This window comes from Leptosomus discolor, chromosome 25 (assembly GCF_034619465.1).
Source record: "Leptosomus discolor isolate bLepDis1 chromosome 25, bLepDis1.hap2, whole genome shotgun sequence".
Taxonomy (NCBI): domain Eukaryota; kingdom Metazoa; phylum Chordata; class Aves; order Leptosomiformes; family Leptosomidae; genus Leptosomus; species Leptosomus discolor.
In genome coordinates this window covers 5041190-5061220 of record NC_141415.1, presented here as the reverse complement: position 1 = coordinate 5061220, position 20031 = coordinate 5041190, and the positions used below count along the sequence as shown (strand labels likewise).

At 46.2% G+C, this 20031-nt stretch overlaps 1 protein-coding gene across 1 annotated transcript; it reads right to left on the bottom strand.

The window, feature by feature from the left end:
- Positions 1-602: 602 nt before the first annotated feature.
- DDX42 (DEAD-box helicase 42) lies at positions 603-19703 on the bottom strand. Its single transcript, XM_086477942.1, has 18 exons — positions 19677-19703; positions 17545-17781; positions 16554-16704; positions 15878-15939; positions 14831-14867; positions 13224-13373; positions 12850-12954; positions 12124-12243; positions 10855-11031; positions 10237-10365; positions 9267-9366; positions 8550-8597; positions 7896-7993; positions 6306-6582; positions 5438-5664; positions 4033-4143; positions 3129-3230; positions 603-2482 (listed from the first exon to the last, which is right to left on the bottom strand). Exons 2-18 carry the CDS (start codon positions 17763-17765, stop codon positions 1733-1735), a joined length of 2865 nt encoding a protein of 954 aa, XP_086334068.1. The 5' UTR covers positions 17766-17781; positions 19677-19703; the 3' UTR covers positions 603-1732.
- Between the last annotated feature and the right edge of the window lie 328 nt (positions 19704-20031).

The following is a 20031-nucleotide window of genomic DNA, read 5'->3' as shown; positions in this document are numbered from 1 at the left end:
AATTCAGTTGGATGCTATTTTTAGGGAAAACCCAACAGATTAGAGGCAGTTAGCGAGGGGGCCCAAATAATCAAGTCGGTGTCTTAACTGCAACCAGCCCACACACAAGTCAGATCCCAAGACTGGCCGAGTTCCTTCTCCAATGACGGCTGGGATGAGCGACATGTCCCAGGCTGCGCCCTTCCCACCTGTAAAATGGAGAAAAATCTATTCCCCAGGAGGCTTTGAAGCTAAAAGAGGGTTTGCAAAACACTTTGGGGGGAAAGATACTGAGAAAAACCACAGGAAGGCTTTTAGCAACTACAATCCACAACTTCTGGGGAAAGAAAGGGACGCGGTGACATCTCCCGTCAGTCAAATCACCATCCACAACAGCCAATGGAAGAAGTGGAGAATAAAAAGCACGTGCCAGGTGGTTTTGTCCCAGTAATAAAACATTTACTAGAGCAAGCAGAAAGTAAATGCACAGCTGATAAAGAAAACATCACAACGTCACAAAAACCTGACAGTTTCTGATACTTCTTTCAGTAGAAACAAGACAGAGGTGGGTGCTGACATGTTTCAACAAAACGAGTTCTTCCTTACCTTTATGGCGCAAAAAAAAAAAAAAAAGTTAAAAAACGGATAATACACACGACGAGTTAAAAACGGTCAAGCAAGATTTTACTTGTTTTTAACTACACGTGTCCAATCCGGGGCGAAATCTGAGCTGTTCCACTTCAGCCATTGCTTTTCAGGTTCTCCCTTAAGGCTTCTGAGCAGCAAGTCCCTGAATTTCCGAATGAAGCCTCTTCATTTAGCTACACTTCAGGGGGGCACCAGCCTCTGATTGTTGTGGCGCATCTACATTTTTTTTTCCCTTTTTTGCTTTTAATTTGAAGAAAGCACAGCCCTCTCATAACAGAGGGCACGTAGGCACAGCAGAGAGACAAGTTTGCTATGCAGGCTTCCACCAGAACGGAGGTTATTAGGAAAGAAGAGGCTCTTTAAAAAGAAAAAAAAAATATACCTGGGCAACGGGATTGGGATTGAGGTACTGACCACAAACAAGCCAGGGAGTCCGTCCTACGCTAGGTGTGAACGTGTGGTTAGCTGGGCTGCAGAAGGATCCCTTGAACAGCTCCGTAAAAAAATAAGGGAAGAAAAACCAACTTGCTCCGTCCCACCTTCAGCAACGCAGACTGAGACACTCTCAGTTGATGGGTAAGGGGTGACGCGGAGGCCAAATTATTGGGGGACGAGGGGGTATGTGAAAAGAAGAGATTGGGGAAGAACTCACCATACTGAACAAACCGCTGAAAGGTTAATGTTTAAAGGTGGGTCCTGAGCATCTCTAGATGGACTGGCTTTTGTAAGTGTGAACGCTGGTTAAGAAAAACTACTGTATACTTCTATGGACAACAGTTTCTCAACGTTCCAAGGACATGAAACAGCTTCTTTCTTCTCAAGAAGATCTGTTTAAATCCAGCAGAGAGTCACTTGAGCACTGAATGCTTCAAAGCAGGACCCAGGGAGCTTTATCAAAATGATTTCGCTTTGACTAAGCATTGTGTGGACACGTCTTTAGAGTGAATCTGTCCGCAGATGTACCGGCCCAGACTTGCACGGGGAGTTGTCATGGTTGCCTTCTCCTCCCCCAGCTGCTCAACAACCAGTTACCAAAAACCCCAAGAAATCCTCTGGTAAAAGACAACGTTACCTGCAGAGATTCCGGGCTGCGAAACACCAGCTTTTAACTGTCCCACCGGCTCTTCTTACGTTTTGGGGGCTCTGGGACAGCAAACCCATCTGTCTTGTTGTCTCGGCTGCTGGAATCCTTCCTGTTCTCCCCATTCCTATTCTCGTTGCTCCTACCTTCGTTGCTGTTCCTGCTGTCACTGTTAGTGCGATTGCCACTGCCCACCTCAGCGAAGTGCCGGCTTTCGCCGTGGCGATGGTTGTCGCCGTGTCGGCCCTCCCCGTGGCGGTAAGCGTCACTGTGGCGACCGCCTCCTTCTCCGTGGCGTTGCACATCGTTGTAGCGACCGCCGCCCTCTCCGCGACCGCCGCCCTCTCCGCGACCGCCGCCCTCTCCGCGACCGCCGCCCTCTCCGCGGCGCGGGACCTCGTTGTGGCGACTGTTCCGGTTGTCGTATCGTTCCCTGACAACGCCGCCACCGCTGCCACCGCCGCCGGCAGCAGCGCCGCCGCCGCCGCCTTCTCGGTTGTTGGTGCTGGCATTCGTGCTGTTGAAGCCCTGTACTCCGACACTCGGGAAGGTGGGAACGCTACTCAGATTCCCCGTGCTGGTGAAGCCCGGAACACCCTTCGCCGCTGCGGTGGCTGCAATGGGGCTGTCAGGATTTGCGGCGTTTTGCTGCGCTGAACTTGTCGGGACCGAGTTCAAGCTCCCCGCGCTGGTCCAGCCGCTAGCGCCAGCAGCGGAGCTACCAGTCTTTTGGTTATTTAAGCTTGCAGCAACAAAGTGGCTCTTATACTGGGACTGCCGGAAAGAGAGAGGAAGAAAAAAAAGAGCACGTTTGCCTCTACGCTGCGCCACAAAACACGCGGTCATCACGCACGCGCAAGCCTGTCTTGAATCCTGGGGAGCCCCCAGGAAAAAGAGTTCTTCTAAAAAGTCACTTTTGGAGTGATTCCACTCCTGCTGTGCTTAGGGACGCAGAATTAGTAACGCACATCTGCTACCAGACCACAGAAACAAGGGAACTCCTGTGCTGGGGGGTTCATTTTTACAGTGAAGAGAAAGGGTTTCTCTGTTCCCCGTTTCTTTTGATTGCAACTGCGCGATTGCTGCTAAGCAACCTAAACAGGATCAAGCCTAGGAGCAGAATCCAGAAGGGAAAGAGAGAAAAGAGGCAGCAGAAAACAAAGTAAGTTTGGCAAATTAACTTTGTGCAAGCCCATTCAGTCCAGCCTGCATGCTAATTCTGCCCCGTTGGACTGCAACGCTGACTGCGTCCTCCAAGCGGCCACAACCACCAAATTCAACTTCCCTGAAATCAACAGTTTCTGCATTTTCAGGGGAGAGAAAAAAAAAAAAATTGTCTTGAATCATTAGTAGTAAAATTTTTCCATGTTATGCCCTTTCCTCTTGAGTCAGAACTTGGAGTATAAGCGATCGAACCAACCTGAAAAGCTGCTTTCATCGCCGTAAGTCGGTCTCCCATCGCCCCCGTGGACGGCTTGTAGGCCTCATAGTTGCTCATCACACTGTTGTTGTTGCCACGATCCTACGCAAAAAGACACAGGACAACCGGAGAGATTTACACAACGTGACACTTTCAATTCAACCATTCCCCAAATCTATCTTGACCCGGCACCCAGGAAACACATCTACTAAGGACAACCCACTTCGGGAGCGCCCTGAGCAGCGGAGCAGTTTGCCCCATGACCTTGAGGATGACAGAAAAGTGAAGATGAATCAAGTCTCAGTGACTCACTAGGCAACAGCATAAGAGCCTTTCCCAGCTCCTCACGGTACGAGCTGAAGCGAAACGCGGTCAAATGGGGGCTTTTCACAGAGGTCACAGCCAAGACAAAGCGCGAACAAGGCTTCAGCTGTGACTTCTGGAGAGATGCTGCGTGTGATGTGTTTCCAACACATCTGCAGTTCAACTCTGTCCCCAGGCACGCTGGCAACGGGCTGTTTCCCTAGCGTGGACACAGCTTAGGAAGTGTTCCCAACGCGGCAAAATTTCTTTGCTGCCAAGAATCAGCCTGGAAATGGCTTTTCAAGTAATTTATTAGCATTTATCTGGCACTGCCAGTCTATTTTGGGAAGAATCTTCAAACCTTCTGGATCACTCTGGTCCTAAAGAAGGCAGCTCTTGACAAGAGGATAACAGCACAGGACAGTTGCATGTGAGGTATTTCTGATACTAACTCCCAAAGATTCTGAGCTATGAAAACCTTTGAAAGCAGAGGCTATAATCCAGGCCTAAGAAGATTTTTTTTTTCAAATTAAAGAGTAGTCAGTAGTAAGTTAAAATGTCCTAAGAATCTGTAAACAACCTCCTCAGCATCTCTACTTACAGAGTTTTCTGATCCCAGACCAGGACGTTCACGGTATCCTAAGCCGCCACCACCAATATTCAGCTTCTTGCCTTTTCCTCCTTTGAAACGTGATTTCCGGAACCAGGGATTCTGTACAAAAGAAGGACAAACGCTTCTCAACACAGGGAATAAGAAGCTGCACAAATGCACGTAATGAGGCTCAGAAAAGAAGGATTTTGAGCATTTAAAAAGAAAAATATAAAGACACTGTTGGCCCTTCCACAACACAGCTGTTGCAATGGTATGGGCTGTGACAGACCACAGCACTTGGAAACTAAGCTGTAGACAGCTCAGTCATGGGGGTCTGAAGCTTTTTGCTACAAATGCTTTTTATGAAAACTGATTTTATGTCCTGAACTTTCATCCGTGCGAGCTTTGGGAGTTTGCATTCGAATAAACCCAGGGATAAATGCAATTTCTAAGGCCACCCGGGAGCTCTGCACTTGCCCATACTTGGGTGTTACTGATTTAGCCCAGTGCCCAGCTGAGGAGAAACAAGGTTCTGTCAGCAAAACTCCCTGCAACAAGCAGTGGCCAGGAGAGGGCAGCCCAACCAGACCTCCCGAAACCAGGTTTTTAGATAGTGGTTGGCTGCACCTCTTTTTATGCCCTATAGTTTCTTCAGATCTGAAGAAGCCAGTAAGCCAAGCCGTTCAGCTTCTACACGCTCCTCCCAAAGGCAGCCTGTGGAGCTCTGCCTCACAAATTCTGTCCCTTCGGAAAACGCTGCCTCCGTACCTCACAAAAACATTGACTTCTAGCAGCCAGCGTCCAAGCTGCCGGGCAATGGAGCCACAGGCAGGCTAATCCACCTCTGAATTCAGGAATTACCAAAAAGCCTTTGCTCTGTTGCAGCTACATGGGCAGCAAAAGACAAGAACTTAAAAAGCTGCTGAGCACAGTGGCGCAGGCACAACTGCTTCAGCTATCCATCATACCCGCACAGAGCAAGCTGCCAGACAGCACTGCCAAGCAGGTGTAACGATCCAGCAGCAACCCTTTCTCACAGGGAATGTCCCTGTAACTACTCTCTAATTTAGCTTTCCCCTAAGCTGCGTTTCCCAGGTGGCGGCCATAAAATCAGACTGTACTGAGACACCGGAGCTGGAGTGCGCTGCTGGCAGCAGCCAGATTACAGCCCCTCATTTCCTAGGCAGTGCCTGACCCCAAAATAGATCACATATGGTGTTCTAAAACCTTCACATCTTCAGAGATTCTTTCAAAGGCCACTAAAAACACCAGAAAGCCTACTTAAACCCAGCAGAGATTGCTGAAAGGTCACTATCAACACGTGACGGAGCCAGAAACAAGACCCTGACCTCCTGATTTTATGCTAATCCCGGAAGGAACCCTCCTCTACTTAAGGAGTTTTGCTCGTTTGTACCTGCATTGCTAGATCCAACAGCTCTTTGGAAACATGTTGATTAGCGCCTTCCAGATTCCTGACGAGATCACCAGCGAAGTTACTGTCTTTGGGGGTCAGCAGAGTGTAGGCAACTCCCTTCTCGCCCGCTCTGCCAGTACGACCGATTCTATGGGTGTGCGTGTCGATGTCCCGAGCCACATCATAATTGATGACGGTCTTAATGGAAGGAATATCTAACCCACGCGCTGTAAGAAAGGGCGACACAGCGCTAAGTGTGATGATCCTCAATTAACTCAGAGCAATCCCATTCACACCAGCGTATCGATTCAATCTGCTCCAACACATGAAAGGAGTCCCCACAAGAACACACCCCAGTTAAGCCACCCTTCGTAGGCAACTCTTAAGTGTAGCAATATCTTCTCTAACAGAAGTGTAAGTTACACCGAGCCCCAAGTTCACAGGGTTGGAGACGGAAGAGATCTCTTGCAATGACTGTTTTTCCAAGGAAGAGAGAGGGCTTTATTAAAGGACACCAAAATTCACCCTTTGTTCAGCTAAAGCTGTTCTAGAGAGGGCTTTGAGTGTGTCCATCTCCTCTTCATTTAAGCACGCATAATGTGTCAGCTCATTAATGAATAGCAACTACTTCCTGAAGAAACAGCTTAGTTTTCTTCTGTATGTTAAAAACCACCTGCCAGACTGTAATTTAAACATCATTAGAAGACTTTAAAAACAAACCCCCTTGCTAACACTGTGTACTTCTGAAAAACATCTAGAACACAGTGCCCAGCAGCTGTAGAAGCCAGCCTTGTTGCCTTCCACGTGCAGGCCCTTCTGCTGACACCCACAACTTGTATGAGCTGCTGTTTCGTAGACCGTCACGTACCTGCCACATCAGTAGCTACCAGTATCGGGATCCCCTTCTTCTTAAATTCTGAAATGACTTTATTCCTCTCACTCTGGTCCATGTCTCCATGAAGCAGCCCCAGATTATGATCCTCCTGCTTGAGGTTATTGGCCAGCTCCTCCGCATTTGCCTTCTTGGTGACAAACAGGAGAACACTCCCAGAAGACGTGAACTCCACCAGGCGTCGAGTCAGCCAGTTCCATTTGCTAGGGCCAGAGGGGAAAATCTCCACAATTTGAGTAACATCTTCATTTGCCTAAGGCGAGAAATGAGACAAGCAATAACGCAGGACAGAAAGGACAGAATGCCAAACAGATGGCAGAACAAACCAAGGAATTTAAACTAGGTGTGAGAATAAAAAGAGGAGAAGCAGAGGACCAAAACGCTCCTTTAAAAGCGGTTTCAGCTCTTGTCTAACTGCTGACCACTTCACTTTCACCGTGCAGAAAAGGCAGGGGTTAAATAAGCCACTCTCTGCCAAGCCTGAGAGAGGCAAAGCGCAGTCCTTGACACGATGCCTTCAGCGCCCTGCTGAGCTAAAGGTGGGCTCTCGCCACTTAGACGCTCCTGCAACAGACGCTGTTAACCTCTAAACCAGAGTATGCGAGAGCAGGGTCTGAGACGGAGCGGATGGAAAGGTTACTCCTACAGCGATCAGAGGAAGCACTCCTGTGAGTTGCCCTCGGAGTTGGGAAGAGGGGAGGTATGACAGGCTCCCTACACGCTCTGTATTGCAAGTAGATAAAGTGCAGTGGAGCTCACAGCACTATCTGGAAGTTTCTCTGAAAGATTTAAGTTTTACACACTTAAATATTAATTATTTCAAAGATGATGCTCTCATAATAGAGTAATGATTTAGATCAAAGCAAAGAAACCATGTGACTGAGCTAGGAAAGCTGCTTCTTTTCTTAAGTGATGTTTAGGAAAACCATTTTCCCCACAAAGAAGGGGCTTCAGGGAGCCGTTAATTTGTTGTTATAAAGGGACACCTCACATTCCTGAAGGAAAAAAAAATAAAAAAGGGCACAGAACTGGTTAAAAGAGGAATGTTCTGCAGGCATCTTGTGAAATTTCTCAACAGTTTTCACATATTACAAGCAAAGTTTCTTCACAGCGACTGTAACCTGCCCACTTCATTGACTTAGTACCAAATCCCCACTCCAATAGTTCAGCTGCTACTGTCAAGCAAGTATAGAACCAACATTCCCATGTAAACCAGCTGAAAGACAGTACAGTCCAAGTTTCCAACCCTTCATTGCAAAAGCTGTACTCTATTTATAGTTCTGAGACAAAACAAAAGCATATACCCATTGATTCAGCCTAACAAATAAAAAAAAGCAATCACTGCATTGATGTTGTTTCACTCCTCGAGGAAACCTCCCATCATGCTGAGAACATTTGTTGGCAGAGAAAAACCTCAATAAAAAAAACCAAACAACAAAACCTCACTGTTTTTTCTTAAGCACAAACTATTTACTCTTAAATATAAACGATGACTACAGCAGTCTAACTTAAATTTCAGAGAACAGCAACATTCCTCTGGGTGTCTCAGAAGGGATGTGGAATTACCTCTCCAATGTCTCCCTGCACAACTCGAATTGGGTCGATCAGAATGTCTCGGGCCAACTTCTCAATCTTCTTACGGAAAGTGGCACTGAACAACAGGGCTAAAAGAAAACCAGCGTGTGAACCCCTTGGAAAACAAACTGTCTTTCAGAACCGTGAAGACACTGCACAGATCTTGTGAACGAGACCTGTACAGCTGTACCACGTGTCACTGATCGGAAGCCACGGTCTGTTTTCCTGGTTCTAACTGAAATTATCCATCACACTATCAGATACCTCAAAGTGGAAACACATCCCACGGCACCTGAAATAAGACGTCGATAGTATGTGGCGCCGCTGTGAACTTTCTTTCACGGCAGGTTAGAACACAGGATCCCAAAGCAAACTAACATTAATTCAGCTAATCATCTTTTCTCTGAGGAAGGTCTGTGGACGGATCACGGACCAGCGCGGTTAAATGCCCACGCTTCCCGAGTGCTCCCTCCCAGCAGCCCACGCCGAGAATAACACCAGAGGGCTTCTGCACAAGTGTCACTGCGTGGCTGTGACAGGAACAGGAGACCCAAGCTCTGTTCCAGATTCCTAACAGTAGCCCCCCCGCCCCCGCCAGCCTCCTTCGACCCTCAGGAGCTGATCTGGAAACATGCTGATACTTACTCTGTCTGTCAGGACGTACGTGGCTTGCGATTGATCTGACCTGATATTCTGGAAAGGAGATGGAAAACGTTCCCATCAACATTGTACGCTCGTTATTTAGTAGAATAACTCAAAATGCAACTTCATTGCTTTACTTAACAAATAACCATAGAGTGAACGCGTGCCTCTCACTCAGTGTTTAATTCTGCTGTGACTTCCAGGTGCTCTTTGCTGCACAATGAAAGCTCCTTCACTGTACAGAGAAACTTTTGGAAGTTCCTTCAGCAAAAAACTCCATGAGCAAAGATCTGATCTGAATCCATGCATAAGCTGACAAGTGTCTCCCCACCCCTGCGCTATCACAGCACTGCCAAACCTTTGCCGTGTCCCGTAATTCCCGAACACAAATTCAAAATCATCCAGATCTGAATGACCAAACCTCTCCCAATAAAGCAGAAAGTTCTTTTAACGCCACCAGTCTGGACGCACAGAATCAAAGCACAGAAGTGACTTGCCCAAAAGTTATCCAGCAACTCTAAGATAAAAATCAGGGGTTTGGGGCTTCAACATCAACAGGACTTCACTGATCTCTTTATAGCAACAGACATTAGACCTTTAAATATAAGTTTTATCTAAAAAGTATTTGCTTAATGTATTTCCAAGTATATGAAACTGCCAGGGTTAAGCTGGGAACTGGACACCACTGCTTTCCAACAGTGAACTTTGTTCATTACATACCAAAACCCATATCGAACATTCTGTCAGCTTCATCAAACACAAGGTAAGTGACTCTTTGAAGGTTCGTAGCTTTCTTTTTCACATGATCAATCAAGCGCCCCTATTAAAAAGAAAAAAAAGCCAAGTTTTTAAAGCATATTTAAAAAGCCCCTAATATTCAACCTTTATGCACTTAACTGCTTTTTATCCTCACTTACCAAAGACTTAGAACAAAAACCATCTCAAGGCTTCAGTCTAGAAGTGTCAATATTCAAGTCATAGAAACGGATTCCTAAAACTCTCATCAACTACGCTTGACAAGCTGAATTTTAGGACTGTTTTTTAAAGCTTAACAGTGCCAAGATTCTAAAATTCCCTATTCTTCATTACAATCGAATTTTAAACGTGAACGGGCTCCTTAATCCCACAATTTTTGGCCACGGAGTTCTTCATACTTTCTTTTCTTGCCTAGTACCCCAATAAATAGCCACAATAAAACTCCCTCCAACCATCAGTTGCGCAGTTTTGCCCAAGTTCGTAACTAGTTATTGCAATGAGCAAAGCCAGTGGATGCTGGTGCTCATTTAAATCCCTCATTCAGCATCAGTACCCATTCTGGTTCAACATTTAAACCCTTCCATATTACTGCCACAGGCTCTACACTGATTCAGGAAGAGGGCACTCAAGTCCATGACATTCTGGGATTTTTCTTCATGAATTTAAGGCTCAGCAAGCAGAAGGTGGTATCACACACTACTGACACTGATTCAAGCAGATCTGGCTGGCTACTCTGTCTTCTATTGGAGGTCATACCTAATCTCTTTCAATTTCTTTCAGGAAAAGAATAATCGCAGCATGATTCCTCTCAACATCTGACGAACCCACATTTCAGCGACCAAAGATCAAATTCTGCATCACTCATGGTATTAACAGTCTGTCTCAGCTTCAGTTAAACCACAAAAAAACCTGTACTGTGCATACAGGTACTTACTGGTGTGCAGACAACTATCTCTGCTCCCTCCTGGAGGGCTTTGGCTTGCTCCCACATGCTTCCTCCTCCATACACAGCTACAGAGCGCAGATTATACGCCTTACCAAAGCGCTTACATTCAGAATGGATCTGGGAATTTCAAACAAAGCACATCACAGTTCACGTTAGATCTGAGAAAATGTGCCTACCTTGGAAATATAGTCCAGCTCCTGAAATCCACTTTTCAGCTAATAACTTAATGAAATTATTCAGAAATCCTCAGGGCTCAACACTTCAATAGTTGTGGATAATTTCCAATAATTTGAGAAACCTACTTAAGCATCCAGCCGTAATTTCACCTGCGGGCTCTGTCCTTTTACACACACAAGTTGTGGCAACACATCCACAGTATTCTTAATGCTTAGAAATAACATGGGAGCACTGTGCAAAAACTTAGTTTCACGATCTTTCAACAAGAAGAGGTGTAGGAGAGAACCGTGAGCTTGCATTGGATGCACACTGCTACCGCAGAGTAGCTTTTTCAAACAGTTACTGAGGTTCTCTGATAATTTCTACCCCGAATTTTGTCATCTTCTACAAGAACACCGTACGGCACAGGTACACTTACTACACACCCACCTGCTGGCAAAGCTCTCTGGTTGGGCAGACGATCACTGCAATGGGACCATCCCCCGGTTCAAGCTCCTTCTGATCCATGATGTGGATCAACATCGGCCAGATGAAGGCTGCTGTTTTTCCACTTCCAGTCTTCGCTATCCCAATCATATCTCTGCCACTTAGTGCAACTGGAACGCCCTAAAAATAAGGAGATTCTAAACCCATATTACGCCTACCTTAGCGTATTCTTGTCCCAGGTATTACAGGAAAACTCAGATAATTAGAGGAAAGCACGTTACAGAGGACTCACAGCAACATACACCGATGCTTACACAGTTTTACTGCCACATTCAGATCTGAATTAGTTTGTTTTAAGGGCTGGAAGCAATTACCATGTTATCACTCTTGGTGTCCTCTATGAAATCAATGTTTGGGCACAGTACAACATCCCAAGGATATATACACAGGTACACAAATGCATCTTGTCCAGCTGTAAAAACACTAAAACCCAATTCTCTGAGCCTCTTCCTTCTGTAACCATTCTGAGAGCTGAAGTCCTCAGCTCATCCCTCCTGTTGCTGTAAGGACCTCTCCACCACAGTTTTTTACAAAATAGTGTGGACTAAGGGCCAAACACATCCCTCGGACACAGCACCACACCATTTTTTTATACTTCAAGAAAAGCATCTGAAGTGGTGTGGTTATAATCACATCGCTGACAGCCCTAATTACTGATGCTAATCAGTCTACACATGCAGGAGAATCCCTCTTGCTTGCACGGCTCTGCAAGGAACGGCCAGTTAAATAGTCCAGCTCACAGGGCATTTGTTGTAACTGCTGAAAGAAATGAAGGACAAAATGCCTCGTGGCATACCTCTTCTAGTTACAAGCCACCCCAATATAAGCTGTTTAAAGGAATAAAGCTGTCAATGTACGGCTCTTTACTCAGCTACTGCTATGGTTACTTTTAATACGATTTAAAAAAAACCCAACAACACAAAAAGCCTTTCATACATTTCTGTAAGCAAGAGATGTCACTTGAATGTTCTTCAGTCTTCACCATGAGACAAATGAAGAAAAGAATATACATATATTTACAGTGGTCATTTAACAAGAAAAAAAGTGGGTAAACTTTATTTAAAAACCATCAAACCTATTTTCCTAGAAAAATACAAATTATTCTTCTCCATGACAGCTCTATACAGGAAACTAGAACTGCAGACATCCTCAGAGGGACTTGGGCCCTTTGCATGTGTTCCATGTTAGAGAAGTAACGACGCTGACACTCACCTGACACTGTATAGGGGTGGGCTGGGTGTACTCGGATTTCCTAATCTGATGCATAAGTTGCTCGTCAAACCCAAAATGAGCAAAACTACTGCCTGGCCTTGGAGGAGCAGCACCGGAGACCTTAAGAGACAGAAACATATCTTTGTTCATGACCAGTAAGAGAAAATCAGAGAGCAATCTGTACAGAAATGAAAAAAAAGGGTGTTTCTGCCTCTGAAAACAGCTTGCTTCTTTTTGAATAGAACCAAGTTTAACCAGGTTCAAATTCCAGGTGTGTTGCGTAAATAGGACTTTCAGGTATATAAAAATCTAGATAAATTATCAATCAACATAAGCTACTAAACTTCATATCTACCTCCCTGTATAACTGGTCTTCTTCCTCAAATAATTCCCTCCACAGAAAGTCACCACACTACGTGTCACAGATGGCAAAGAACTAATTCTTGCATATCATTATTTCCAATTTCAGTTCCTAGCTCTGGAGCTCTTTAGTCCCAGTGCAACCATGCAACTGGCGATTTTCGGTGCCCTCTCTGACAAATCCAGAGAAGACTTTCAAGAACTGCTAAGGAAAATCAAGCTCCCTTAAATCAAAGTCACTGAAGGCATCTGGGAGGCTTAGTATTCAAAAGCTGGCGTTTCCTGTAAAAAATCTTCATTAAAACTACTAAGTCAAAAAAAAGGGAGTAAAAAGGTCCCAGGAGGACAGTTTTGTGACCAGCTTACCCGGAGATTTAGCTTATGACGTAACTCCACCACTTGCTGCGGGGTGAGACTGGTGATCTCCTCATGCTCATCATAGAAATTCTTCTCAAACGGTGGATACTCAATCTGCAAGGGTAATTACTCAGTTAGCCCCGGACTCAAGATTCTCTCCCCACACACTTAGTTTTGGAAGGAAACGGTGCTTTTCCTCAAAAGTTCTTCAGGGTCTGCAAGAACATTCATTTAACATGAAGCCGTTCCAAGGATCTTTAGTACGACTTACGCAGCACAGCACCGAAGTGTCACAGGGACAGCAGCATCTCTCCATCTGCTGCTTAGCTCCTGCCTTCCAGAAAGCCTCAGGCAGAACAGAACGGAACAAACTTCCTTCCTACCTCTGAATGGTCAATGGGTGGAAGAGGATCAATGATTTTTTTGGACGGTGCAATTGGATTCCCATCGCTGTCATACTCCAGGTTATCCTCTTCCTCTTCTTGGACCACACCGGCAGTGGGGTTTTCGGCCATGTAGCGAAAATAAGCTTCCTGCAGCAAAACATATCAGTAAAATCACATACAATAGGATGCAAAAATATGACCATGTTTGTTTAAATGACGTGTGTGCTAGAGGCTGTTTGCTTTCACACCCACCATTGAGGAAAAAAAAAACCACATTCACTAGAACTGATTCTTCTAATAAATGCCAACAGTTATGTCCAGAAGAAGGACAACAAGTACAAACGAAGAAAACAACTATAGCGTCAGACCACAAAATGCTTTCAAGAAACAAACTTCTCTCACATGTCTGCTTCACAACTCCTTCTAACAAGACTTGCTATGCTTTAGCAATAGAAAAATCTACTCTCATTTCGACACAAACAAAGCACAAACACTGCAGGTTTTTAAACAGAGAACACAACATTACTAAGCATATGATGTTTACGGTTTTTTAACACACTATGCCAAAGATAGTTTCTCCACTTCCCTTAACTAGATTCTAAGAAATTAAAATATATCTGGTTTTCACTGAGTCAACAGCAAACGGGAAAGAACTGCTTCAGAACAGTCCTTCCACACAAGCCCAGGTTAGATGTCACTGCCACCACTGTCACATGCCACCCTTGCAGCTCACAAGGATGTATGTGTCTCACGGAATCTCACTGGCACACCAAGACATTCTCATGGAGGAAACATCAGTCTCACTTGATTTTCCAGCAAGTATTTAAGATTGGATTTTTAAAGCAAGGTTCAATTACAAACAGAGGTATGTACGCATCTGGCTGTTCCATTTGCACAGCCAGTCGCATGGACACGCAGACGCTGCACTGGAACAACAGCTGACTCCCAGTAAGTCACCTTTGCTCACACTGCAGCACAGCTACACTCACCAAACTGGAAGCAAAGGCCTAGAGGCCAGACAACCCTTCCTGCTCTGCATTACTGTGTGTAACACAATAGTTATTAATGACAAATTAGTAGTAAGGAACATTCTCAAATGAAGTCTTTCCTCTTTGTTTATTATTTCTGTTACAGTGACGCTTATAATCCTCAATCAGAACTGGAGCTCCTCTGAAAATAACGCGCAAAAAGCCTATTTTTGCACTTAACAGATATGAAATTTCACTGCAAACAGCCTCCACAGTTTAACAGCCTCTCACTGGTGCTCCGTGTCAGATGGTTCTGCTAGTTTCAAATTTGATGAGACCCTCAGATACTGAAAAATCTGTACAGGAAGTTGAAGTTCAAATTGACTGAAAAAAAGTCTTCTTAAATGGAGTAAAAAAGAACGAAATTGTCTCCTAATATTCTTCTTTTTTTTTTAAGCGCAACACCTAGAAGGGTAGAGACAGCAGGGTAACCACTAGAGCTTCCTGCTGAATTGTCCGGATACTGCGCGTGAAACTGGAGTTCTGTTTGTACCTAGTAGTCACGTATTTGGGGAGGGAAGGTAAAAAACCAAATCAAAACAAAAAAGAAGATAGAAAGACTGCATAGGAACTCACTTGGTCATCTTCCTCTTCAATGTCATCTCGAATACCCCTGGAAAAACAAGCGGAGAAAAAAAACTTCCCTGCAAGTGTTCCACATACTCAGCTCCATACTTTCATTTGATTAGTGCTGAGCTCCATATTCCGTGGAAGGCACAACACTAACAACTCAGTAACATTCATAATCCCAACCCATGGAGTTTCCGTATTTGGTGCCAACCACAACAGTGGCCCTGCAAAGACTTCTTTTTACTTCTATTAACGAGACCGAAAGATTGGGACTCCGTCTTCCCAGTAGAAGCCTCAAAGATCATCCTGGTCTAAGCTCTCGATGCTACAGAAGTCCCACAACTGAAGAGGAATATGAGCCAGGAAGTGCAACTCCAGTTCAGAACTTCCCCAGGTGGTGGTTTGGATCCGGTGTTCTGTTTCGGGACCGTGTATAATCTGATCAACCCCATGCAATGCAAGTTCTACCAATGTATCTGACATTTATCTCAAGAACTGACAGCATAATTATTGTCTTTAGGCAAAAGATAGATAAGCCACAAAAAGGTAAACTGGTTTTAAACTCCAAATTTAGCATCCCAATTGCCACATGCTACCTAACAGATCAGCTTTACAGGGAATGTCTTAAAACGTAGTTCAAGTCTGGAAGAATCTCCAGATCTACAGCACTGAATTCTTTTGCTCACACAAATGCAATTTTAAACCCATCCTCCCCACTGCAAGGATGTGGAAAGAAGAAAAACTATTCAGGCTGATCTGGAAGGTGGTGGTAGCACAACGTGCTGCCCCAGTTTCCACCACCTAGAAAGGCGTGAGGCAGCTCTCAGTGCTGTTAAGTTTTACCGTAGGATGCCACCACGGATTCCTCCCTCCTACTATTCCATTTTTATTGCGCAGAACTTTACCCATGGGGGATACCACGCACTGATAACGCTGTTTACTGGGTATGGACTGGCTTGTCTACAGAACCGTCATCATCAACAAAACACACTGGAATTCTCTCAGCACCATACAAGACACAGGCAGGCATGGGAATTATAAAAGAGAACTTACTTAACATTCTTTTTTTCTTTGTCTTTATCTTCAAGTCTCTTCATGTCTCGAGCAGCTTGATCCTAACAGGTCATAAAATTATGACACGTTAAAAAACCCAAGGTGACAAAACAGGGAAGGGAAAAATCTTCCTACATAACTAGACCATCGTGCCACAGAGACAACACTTTTTGGACTAAACTTTCTTTTGTTCCATATCCTGTGACGCTAAATAACTTCTCCTACTAATACCTTTGAAATTTATATACCGTAACTTTGCGGCAATGCTGTTAAAAAATATATTCTCTGCATTCCTCCTGAAAACGCTGTGATAGAATCGAGCTAATAACAGAACTGTAGCTAAGGAACAGCTCATGACAAATATAAGTCATTTCAATTCAGGTAGTGTAAAATGCACAAAACCTTAATTGCATATTCAGAGACACACAAAGCTCTTTGTTGTACTGCCTTGACGTGCTCAAAACAGCTAAACAGTTAAGTCACTGTAAATCATATCTGCCCTCTCCCCACCTAATCCACCTCTGAGTTCTAATTAACACAGCATCTGACATAAAAACCAAAAGCTAAGTGACATTCTGAATACAGCTGTCAAAGTCATGAGTGGCATTTGCTGCTCGCGACTGGAGGGAAGTACAGCCACATAAATGGCTAAAACATTTCACAAGCCGGGTCTTGCCTCCACTTCAGCCATGAATGCCTCCAGAGGATCATCATCGCTGTCAGAGTCTGCTGATTTGGAATGAAACTGCTGGCGAGTGGGGGAATTCTCTGCGGGAATGTACGGCAATTCGACATTGCTGGAATCTTCCTCTTCATCCTCAAAGTACCTGAAAAGAAAGAAACAACGCCCAGTCAGCACACAGTCTACAGCACCACGCTGTCTTTCATGGTTTCTGAGTCAGGTCAAGTTTCCCACACAGAGACAGGTAACAAAAGGCTGTAGGTACACAGGAAAAGATGTCGAGATTTCTTTCTTTCTTTCCAATCACTCGCGCTGTAAGCTGAAAGCGGCGGTAGGGCAAATCGATGTTACAAAACTGATGTTCTTGAGTGGCTCTCCCAGGCTGGTGAGCACAGGACACTTTTCTGCTCTCCCTTCTAGTCAACGCATTTACACAGCTAATAGAAAAGTTAGTAACGAAACGCGGAGTTGAATGCTTCCCTGTGCAAAAGACACCCAAATTTATCCTGCTTGGCTCCGATTCTGAAGCACCTCAGGCAAAGTCTTGTTCAGACCACAGCATGAACAAGACTGAGCTGACTGAGGCTCAGCTGAGAGCTGTTCTCAGGGAGGGGAAAGCTAGAGGAGGAGAGCTCTCCATGGGCTGCCGGTGCATCTCACGCTCCTTTATAAAGGCAAGGATGTATTGCCACTCTCATTTCACAGACAACGGGCTGACACACAGAGAAAGGGTAAATAATTGCTCCAGGGTGACATCAAGCAAGGACGGGAGTACCTGCAGGTGAGCAGCTCAGTTCTTCTTGATGCTACTGCTGTAAGGCCCGGGGGGTTGTTACACCAGAACGCAGCATTAGGGTATTTACACTTGAGCAGGCTTTTCTAAATACCTAAACCTCATCAATGTCACAGATACTTTCCCTGACCTTGGAAACTGTAAACCATGAAAATCTAGAGCCAGATAAACACAAGAAATAACCCTACTTACGCATTCTCTTCATCAAAATTTGCTCGCTTTGACCCAATTTTGTAGAAAGAAGGCAGCTGAGGAGGTCCGGATTTCGCAAATGCAGCAGAAGAACCGGCTGTTCCAAAAGCACTATGAGACTGTTGAGAGAGCTTAGGCTCCTCTTTTTTCCCAGGTGTTATGGCAAATCCACCAAAACCAAAGCCTCTCTTAGTACCAGGTCCACCTTTATTCCAATTCATGATGTCCTCAATATATCTGTTAAAATCACAAAGGACAAATTAATGCTATTTCTGCTTTAGGTAGTTATATGTAATTGTCACAATTTTTCTTCTAAGTGGATTACTTCAGTCACGATAAAGAGACTCGTGCAAATGTGACTGACAAGAGCTTGACCTGTTTCCCAAAAAGGATTTGGGCTTTGTTCTTTTCTTGTAAGAACTACAACAATGAACATACCCACAATTCGAAAAAAGAATAAAACAAAGAGTTTGCCTTCCAAAACAGATCGTGACCGCCACCAACGACTTAAGCGCATTCAAGATGCCGCCTGTCTTGTCTGTTTTGCAATCGAAGACAAACAAACCCAAAGCCAGAACTTTGAACATCAGGAGGAACAAAAGATGAAAAGCCAACTCAGTACATATTTTGCATGTCCATACAGTCGATGGTGGCTCTGTAAATACCACACTGCTGCGATCCAGGCGTCTCTAGAAAAGCAGGCCCAAAGCAGCACACCGCTCTGTTGTGAGACAAGGCACACTTCTGCCAAAAGTCAACTCCTCCTTCTCAGGAAAGCATCTTTAGTCACGTATATGCTCTCCAACTTACATCTTTCAAACCGCATTTTAAATGCTCCACACAGCATGCCTGCCCAGAACTTGGTTTTCTAAGTCGGACGAAGAGAAGGCTGAACTGATACACTAAGACTTACACTTCCCATTCCAAGTAATTTTAGTGTTTCATCTGCATGGTCAAGTAAATCATACCCTTAAGGCAGCCAAACACAGTACGACACGCACTGCTTTCAAGTGCATTATAATTAGACGGCCCAAAGTGTTATTAAACAAATCCTCACGTTCTGTGAGAATCCTCCAATAAGATCAGAATTCACTGGCAAGAGAAACAACTTCAAAATAATCTGAGAGTGAATTCTACTACTGCTCCCCATGCAAAATATTTACCAGCTTGGAACTTGCTCAGTAAATCCCAAGTCTACACCAGAGCTCACTAGGAGACTTTGGGGAAACCTCTGCTGCTCAGGTCACCATGGCTGACTCCAGTGTCCTGTTCTCCCACCTCCACTGACACACCTTGCAGCTTCACACCGGCAGATGAGATCAAAATGTACAACAAATGGATGTGAAAGGTGGAACTTTGTTCTTCTGCTGCTGACAGCCCAGTGGGCCACCTTTTAAGTTATAGCATCTAATTTTAAGGATTCTTTCTCGCTGTACTTACCTACTTTTTTTCCCCTCCCGTCACCACAGAAAATAAAAATAATTATTCTTTTACTCTGTCATACAGCTGCAAAGGTACGAAACTTGGTCTGTTTGCCCACGGAGCCCACTAATAGAGGAAGAGGGTTCCTACAGGACAGCGAGGAACCGCAGAGTGGGACCGCAGGCGAACTGCCGAGGCTGCGCTTCCCTGCAAGCGCCGTTCCGAGGGAGGAAACGCGAAGGCACGGACCCGTTCTAGGATTCCCCGGACCCGAGGGAAACGCAGCGGTATGCTTCAACTACTCCCGCTTCTGACGGTTGCCGAAGAGAGGAAGGACCCCCCCTCCCCCGCCCGCCGAGATCGCCCTTCCCCGGGCGCAGCAGGGAAAGGAGACAGGGGGCCCGGTGCCGCGGAGAGCCCCCCGCCCCAGGGCAGGCGGAGCGGAGGCAGCCGCAGCTCGCCCTCAGGCGCCGCGCTCTGCCGGCACACCGGGCCCTGCGCGGGGGCGGTGGCGGGGCCCCCTCACAGCCCTTCCCGCCCGCGGGGCCCCGGCACGGGGGCGGGCCCTTTGTGCGGGCCAGGCCGAGGCTGCCCCAGCCCGCACTAGGCCGCGGTCCCGCCAGCTCCCGCCCGCGGGGGGCGCCGCTGGCCACCGGGGGAGGAGCCGCTGCGCCGTCCCGCCCCGCCTGGCCCCGCGGCCCCTCACTCACCCCTCGGGCACCGCAGCCGCCGGCCGCCGCTTCCCCGGTTACCGGGGCGGGGGGGGGGGGTGTGTGTGTCTGTGGAGACGCGACGTAACTACGCACCAATGTGCGTACGTACGTGACGTGCTGAGGTCAGCGCGACACGCGGAGCATGCGCGCTGGCAGCGGGTGAAGCCGCGGGAGGAGGGCCGGTGGAAACGGGCAAGGCGTGGACGCCCCGGGACGCCCCCGCCAGCAGCCCCGGGGCCGCGCAGGGGGTGCCGGGGCCCGGCCGCTCCCTCAGCGGCGAGGCTGGGCGTTCTCCCGCCCGCCCGTGTACGCATACACACTCCCCTAGCGCGCAGTGCGCATGCCCCCCGCT